Source organism: Aethalodelphis obliquidens, unplaced genomic scaffold (assembly GCF_003676395.1).
Source record: "Aethalodelphis obliquidens isolate GAN/ISIS:26980383/991018 unplaced genomic scaffold, ASM367639v1 scaffold1, whole genome shotgun sequence".
NCBI classification, from domain to species: domain Eukaryota; kingdom Metazoa; phylum Chordata; class Mammalia; order Artiodactyla; family Delphinidae; genus Aethalodelphis; species Aethalodelphis obliquidens.
In genome coordinates, this window is record NW_020837945.1 from 42,531,867 (window position 1) to 42,539,789 (window position 7,923).

At 36.3% G+C, this 7,923-nt stretch overlaps 2 protein-coding genes across 7 annotated transcripts in view; one reads left to right on the top strand and one right to left on the bottom strand.

Moving 5' to 3' along the window:
- ARL13B (ARF like GTPase 13B) overlaps positions 1-7,923 on the top strand; it is a 75,173-nt gene that overhangs the window by 33,037 nt on the left and 34,213 nt on the right. The window lies entirely within an intron of this gene.
- The window catches only part of STX19 (syntaxin 19), a 21,828-nt gene that overhangs the window by 7,178 nt on the left and 6,727 nt on the right, over positions 1-7,923 (bottom strand). The window contains exons 3-5 of one of the 5 annotated variants that reach the window (XM_027102811.1): positions 4,552-4,619; positions 3,112-3,310; positions 472-1,393 (exon numbers count right to left, since the gene is read on the bottom strand). In XM_027102811.1, coding sequence (XP_026958612.1) covers positions 496-1,380 — 885 coding nt within the window. In that variant the 5' untranslated portion in view covers positions 1,381-1,393; positions 3,112-3,310; positions 4,552-4,619 and the 3' untranslated portion in view covers positions 472-495. Of the gene's footprint in view, positions 1-471; positions 1,394-3,111; positions 3,311-4,551; positions 6,246-7,923 lie in introns of those variants that run through there. The other 4 variants (XM_027102824.1, XM_027102830.1, XM_027102817.1 and 1 more) reach the window with 4 other exon arrangements.

The following is a 7,923-nucleotide window of genomic DNA, read 5'->3' on the forward strand; positions in this document are numbered from 1 at the left end:
AAAAAAAAAAAAAAAAAAAAAAAAAAAAAAATTTGATGCAGCTTCTAGTTTGATTTGGCTTTAATAGAGCACCACTTGAATTCTTGTTTTATACAATTCTTAACTACCAAAATGTTCTTAAATGAACCTAAAGCATTGTTTAAGTAGTTGTCACTTACTGACATTCATCTTGTTAAGGCATTGGAAGTTACAAAAATATGTAATAGAGCTTGATACCTGTCTAGAAACTTAAGATCATTTACCTCATTTTCAATTGTTAACCCATGAGTTTAAAGCTAATATGCTATTTTTAGTTTAATAAATGAAGACTTGTTTTATGTCACTTGCTTTAGAAATTTCTGTAACTCTAGTGGGTAAGGGCAAAAGGGGAAAATTATAACTTAATAGTGATGAAAGTATGTGGATGGCTCTATGAAATGAAGAAAAATGACACAAGACACTAAATTATGGGACATCCTTCATTCTAAAGCTGGAGAAATTTCTAAAATAGCTTCTTTATTTTGAGCCACAACATGGACAACACCAGCAACACAATACCCTGCAAGGATTTCTTTTTTTGTATTTTACAGCTAGTCCAAATTTTTCTTTAGTAGTGTTAACATACTCTTTTATGCCATTCACTATCATTTCAATATTGTTGATGCTTTCTCCCTGTTCCTCTACTAAAAGAGATATCTGAATGAAAAGGTCCCTTAAATCCTTTATTTGGTTCTCCAAATTAACAAATTCTTTGTGTCTCTGTTCCATCTCTGAGAGTTGTGCTTTAGTGATACTGATTTCTCGAAGTAAGCTTTCATTAAAAACTTCCCATTTTCCTTGATGAAGCATATCATTTACCTCTTCTTCCAGCACTTCTTTTCCAGCAACTTCAAGCTGACGGAAAATAAATGTCCTGCACTTCTCTTGCTTTGCTGCTATTGTGTCATTGTATAGAAACATAGTTTGCTGAAAATGGCGGAACATTGCAGCATGCTGAGATTTAAGTATCCTTGTGACCACTGATGATGGACCGTTTTCATCCTCTGACTTCTTAACTTCTTTTACTAAATCATCCAAACGTCTATTAATGTGTTCTGCTTGGACTTTTATCTCTTTTGTAATGCTAGACTCTCTCTTAAGTAGACTAAACCTTCTCATAGAAGCCACCAGACTTTTCTGTTGCTGCCCAAATTTTTGAACATCATCTGTCAAGTTGTTAATACTCTCCTGTAGTTTTTGTATCTCATGTAGGTGTCTCTCAGCTACAGGCTCTCTTTCATAAATAACAGCTTGCTGCAGAAACACCCCTTGTTCCTCTGCTTCTGTAGTCGACACATCCTTGTCTCTAGAGAGCTCAATTTCCTTTGTTCTTTGCTTTAGTTCTTGAAGTCGGTCTTTCATCTTCCCTGTCCTCCTAAAAGCAAAAATGATTGTGTTGAACAAAGAAAAATTTGGTATTTCCTCCCAGTAGCAGTTGGCTTTACATAGCTATGTCTATCTCTCAGGAAAAATCCTCCTAGTTTTCTGAAAAGATGACTAAAAATTAGAAAAATCAATAAGAATTTCCTCATAAAGATCACTGAAATAGAAAAAGTAATGTAAAATATTTTGTAAATCACTTCGCATAATGCAGTGCTTCTATGAGTCCCATACAGTTGAGTAAAGTAGCTGAGTAAGCAGTGATAGAGAAATAATTGCCCCCAAATAAGTTCTCAGTGTCACGATACTGCCACAGAATAGATTTTTCTTGATTTAGGAAGCTATATCTTAGAATGGAAGATTTGACCATATCTTTTTAGGATTAAAAGGTCACTCTGAATGTGTCCTTATTACTGGAGATACGGTTCCCAGTTAATTTGGTCTATGTAATGTCAAAAAAACATACTCATTTTGCTAAATGTGTGTAGTTCAGCTAAAACCAGTATAGTGACAGGGCAGATTCCATATGAGAGCTTTAAGCAATATAGGTAATGTTGAATTTATCACAAAATTTCTCAGGCTTCTGGATTGACTAACACATTATTTGACATAGCTTTGTTTTCTTATCCATTGCATATATATAGAATCATATTCTTGGTTTAATCATGCTGATGTCTCATTATTAGCATTCCTTTGCAAAGATATCCAGACTGTGTTAGAAAAAAATTTTTGTTAATTCATAATAAGTGATATTTTTACAAACATGAGAATATATAAAATCTTATTTGGGGGACACTGATAATATTGACACTTATTGTATGCTGTGTTGGTAGTTATTCATGGAATCAATTTGATGTACATAATTATATAGTGATATACATGAAGTGAATAAAAAGAAATCCTTGTTAATAAAATACTTTCTTTTCACAGCACGTCTTGACTTTAGAAAGGCATTTAAAATGCTTTTCATGATATTTTTGTGGATAAGAGGAAGCTGTTAGGGAGTTACAAGTAGCTCATTGAACCACACATAGTATCAACTAGAGAAAAAGGTCTCTAATATGACGCTGTTATGCTATGGGATTCAGTTCTTGATATGTTTATGCAAATATTTTTATCAGTTATTTGGGTGTCGTAGAAGGCATGCTTATCAAACATGTTGATGGCACAACATTTGGAGAATTCTTTAGTATGTTGAAATACAGAATTGGGATTTGAAAATTAAAATAGAACAGAACACTATACTAAAATAACAAAAACATGTTTAACTGGATAGATCTAAAGTATTGCACCTAGTTGTTTAGAAAACACCTTTACATCTATAAACTGGAAGACCCTTGAGTTCATAGCAGTGCTTATAAAAATCACTGGAGATTTTAGTTAATTTTGAGCTTTTAATCAGAACTATCAGAATAGTTATTATGCTTTCATGAATAGTAATGTGATGTCTAGATAGACTAAGAAAGATATTTGTTCCACTGACTCTATGCTAGTGAAAGCAAATGGGAGAGGGACTGTGTTAAGTATGAGATGAAAATCCACAAATTGGGAATTTCCAAGCTGTCATGGAAAGGATGAGATTGGAAGACCATAGTATATGGAGAGTTGTTGAAAGAAATGGAAATATTTGTTCTGAAAAAGAGAAGGTCGAGGGAATATCTACAACTGTTTTCTAAAGTGTGTAGATCTGTATATATGAGGGATTAGACTTACCTGGTGTAACTCCAAAGGGCAGCGTGGGTGGAAATTACATGGAGTGAGGTTCGGTTCAGTATAAAGAAGACTTTTCACACAAGTAGAGCTGTCTGAAGATGGAATGAACTGTTTCATGAGATAAAAACCTTGCCATCACTAGAGATGTTCCAGATGTTCTTGAATGATGACCCAGTCGAGGATACTGTAGAAATGATGCCTGTATTACATAAAAAGTTAAACGAATATCCTGATAATATTCCTTTGGTTTTAAAGAACTGACATTCTGTCAAATAATTTTTGAAGCTTACTATACGCAAAGTTTTAAATGCTATAGTGTGTATTCAGTAATACCTGTCCTTGAGTAATTAATATCTGAGGGGAGATGGACAATACACAATTAAACAGATAAATGAGATAATTTTCGATCTTGATAGATCAATTAGGCAAGGCCTCTCTAAGGAGCTATTTGATTGTAGACCTAAATGTTGAGAAGATGGAGAGCCAAGAAAGTGCATCTTGAGTATTGGAGATGGGGTGCCAGGGCAGTGAATAGGACTGGTATGTTTTAAGAACAAAATTAATGCTTATATAGATAGAAATTAATATGGGCAGTAACATTGGAGGAGTGAAGTCAGGACGGTAGGTGGGGATCAGATCACCAAGGGCCTTGTGGGTCAAAGTAAGGAATTTAGATTTTATTCTAGATGCAGTGGCGGACAGTGAAAGGATAAATAGGGTATTGATGTAAGATTTATGTTTTTAAAAGATCACTGTATAGAGAATAGTTTCCTGATAACCTCCAGGAGACATCTGGATGGAAACTAGATGGAATAAATGGGAACCATCTGGGATATATTTTGCAGGTAGAAGCAATAGGACTTATTGGTGATTTTAACCCTTCAGTAGCACTTAACCACTACTTCTTGAAATTATTTTACGTATGTCTCCTGGCTTTCCTCTTGCCTCTTTGGCTCCTCCTTCATCATTTTCTCCTCCCTGGTTTCTTCTCGTCTTTCCTACCGCTGAATACTGGAATACTTCCACACACAGTCCTCTTTTTATCCACCGTTGTTTTCCAGTCTCACAGTGTTAAATGCCGTCCGTTAGCTGATGACTCAAAGTTATATCTCAAGTCTAGACTGTTCTCATAACACTTGTCTACTCAACAGCTTCATTTGAATGTCTGTGTCTAAAATAATTTCCTGATCTTCCAACTCCCAAACTGCTGCTCCATCTCAGTAAGTGGCACCTCTTCCAGTCTCTTCTTCCAGTCTTCGTCCAAGTCACCCTACCAAAAACTTGGGAGTCATTCTGGACTACGTGACTACTCTGTTTTGTGTCCCCCTCCCCCCCCCCCCCCCCCCCCCTTATATTCAAACTAACAGGGAATCTTGTCAATCCCTTTTTCAGGGTACATCAGGAACCACCTCCCTGGTTCAAGTCACCATCCTTTCTCACCTGGATTATTGCAGTAGTCTCCTACATGGTCTCCTTGTTTCTTCCTTTGTATCCCCGTCTCCTCTGGTCTTAACACAGAAACAAGAGTTAAAATGTAAGTCAGATCATGTCATTCCTGTGCTAAAGCCCTCCTTTAGTGTGATCTCTCAGAGGAAAAGCCAGAGCCTACAAGGTCCAATATGACTTCTCCACCTCTCCTTTTGCCCTTCTGACCATGCCTCCTAGAACTCCCCCTCCCTCTGCCCCAATCACACTGTGCTCCTGGTTATCCCTCACACAAACCTGGCAGGATCCTGCCTTAGGGCTTTGGCACTTGCTGTCTTCTCTGTTTGGAATGCTCTTCCCCATGTAGTGCTGTCTTATTCCTCCAACTTCTTTAAATCTTACTGAGATGACACCCTCTCAGTAAGGCTGTCCTTGGTCACCCTATCTAGAACTGCAACCACCCTTCCCAGCTTTAGTTTTTTTCCTAGCACTTTTCACTATATTTTACTTATTTATCTTACTTTATTGTCTGCTCTCTTCTCCAAACACAAGCTCCATGAGGGCAAGGATCTTTATTCATTCTGGTATTCCCAGCACCTTCACCAGTCTTATTTATTCAAGTTCTGATATTGAGCTCTTTATAGTTCGTATTTTCCTGAGTTCTTAATATGTGACAGGCACTGTTCTAAGTGTGTTGTATGTTCTTTTAAGAACTCTGAATTAAGTATTACCATGGTCTCCATTTTACAGATGATGACATTAAGACCTGATCTTAAGTAACTTAACCAAGATATCAGCTCGTGGTAGAGTTCTGATTCAAATTCAGGCAGTCTAGTTTGAAGGACTCACTCTTTAATGTGCTATAAAGCCTTCTTCAATGGTATCAGATGCTCTATAGAGACCAGTTCAGATAAGTTCTGAGAAGAGGCAATTAGGTAAGTGAAGTGGCTGGGAAAGAAGCCAGATCACAAGGGATACTAAGACCTTGAAATCTGTTTTTGATGGAAAAAGTCTTTTATAGATATTAACAGTTTACTCAGAGGCATTTGCTATGTACCTGTGTTGCTGAGCATTTTAAGTACTGGTTGGAAACATTTAACAGCAAGTTTTTGTTGCCTGTAATGCACTTACAGTTTTCTGCTGTTTATTTTAAATTATCTAAATATGTAATTCAAATAGCTTGCAGTCTTTTATTTTACCACTGATTTGCTATATTAAAAGTAAAAGGCTTCAGTCTGTACAATTTATGCAAATAAGAGACTTCTAAGTAGTGGAAGGATTTCATTCCCTCTGTCTCCCCACCTTTCCATTGTCTGTATTCTACCTTACTTGCAAAGAATAATTTCTTTACCTTAGGAACAAAACTAACCAGATCCAGTGGTTTACTAAGATCTGTGGGAAAAAATAATAAGCTATAATATTAAACCTGGAAAATTTGTGAAAAGAAGATTAGTCAAGGAGGACTATGAGAAGGTGGCAGTATAGATTGCAAACTTTGGGTGTTAGGAAATTAGATCAATATAAAACACTAATATATTGATCCATGTGTTGGGCATACCTTCTAGGAAAGTATTGATATTTACTGGCCTTTGTCCTTACAAGTAGGAAATAAGCAAACTAGAGAAAATATAATACCATGTGAGCATACTATTTTTTTTAATAAAATTATTTATTAATTTTTATTTTTGGCTGTGTTGGGTCTTCGTTGCTGCACGCGCGTTTTCTCTAGTTGCGGCAAACGGGGGCTACTCTTCGTTGCGGTGCACGGGCTTCTCTTTGCGGTGGCTTCTCTTGTTGCGGAGCGCAGGCTCTAGGGCACAGGCTCAGTAGTTGTGGCACGCGGGCTTAGTTGCTCTGTGGCATGTGGGATCTTTCTGGACCAGGGCTCGAACCTGTGTCCCCTGAATTGGCAGGCGGATTCTTAACCACTGTGCCACCAGGGAAGTCCTAGCGTACTATTTGTTTAAGTCCTTTATTAAAGTGAAAACAAAGTGATTTTAATTGAGAAAGATTTCAGTACTAGAGCAACCAATTAAACGTGCAGAAAGTTTGATATCATTTTTTATATTTTTCCCACCTTTTAAATTATAATAAACAGATGAATTTATATGTATATACAATTTCATATAATTAAGTTATTTATAATTAATTAGTTAATTGTAATTAACCTAATATAATCCTTAATATAAAAATTCAGATTTTAAGAGATAAATTGTAAAGATTTTTAGCTTTATAAACTAATTTAGGTTGGGATTTCTTGTGAGTATTAAATATTCAGTTTATGAAAAATTCCACTTGGTCCCATTTTTATCAGTCAAGATATGCTTGGTTATGTCACAGTAACGTCCAGTCACCAAATCTTGATGGATTACAACCACAGAGATGTATTTTTCATTCACATTTCATGTCCATGTTGGGTTAGCAGGGGCTACTGCTTCCCATCTTGGTTTCTCAGAGACCTAAGCTCCACCTTTCTGAATGTGGTAGGCTGGTAGGGCAGTTGGAAGTACTGGAGAGTCTCTCATAGACGTTAAAATGCTGTAGCCTGAAATGATGCGTGTCACTTTCCTTTGCAACTCCTCGACCAACTGAAAGAGGATGGTAGTGATATGTAGTCCTCACCTGTTCTCCAAAGGAGAGGTGAACCTGGTTTCTTCCACATCTATTGAATATTATAATTTGATTCCAAAAATAATCCTTAGAGGTTAACTAATCAATTTCTCATTTCTCTTAAGGGGAAATTGAAAATCAGAAAAGTTAAGTGTTTTACCCAGAGCTTGCTAGTAGTAGTACTGGTATAATAATGCAAACTTCCTGGCTGCTAGACCAGTGCTTTTTTCATTATAAGATGTATAATATAAATTTCCTAGAAGGTATATGTTATGTAAAGCTGGGATCATCTGTATGCTCTTTTGTATTCAGTATTTTATAAATATTTGATGATTATGCTAGAACAGATTTTTAAAAACACCTACAAACATTGGGAAGTGATTGTAGAAACTTTTTTTTCATGTGATAACTTTGAGAAAGCAGAATTACCACCCATGATTTATTATATGCCTCTGATAAAGACTAATCTTTCTAGTATAGAGGGAGGTAATTACTAAAGTCAGTTAGCCTAATGATTTATCTTGAATAGCTCCATACTGTTCTTTGTTTGGTTTAGTGTTTATCACTTCCTTATCTGTATGCTCCCTCTGGTATTACCATATTGATGCTGAAAATAAATTCCTCCAAAAGTGTTTAAAACGGATGTCATGTTGCTTTTGATATAGCCATAAGCTTTTTCTTTTCTTTCCTTCCTTCCTTCCTTCCTTCCTTCCTTCCTTCCTTCCTTCCTTCCTTCCCTCCTTCCCTCCTTCCCTCCTTCCCTCCTTCCCTCCTTCC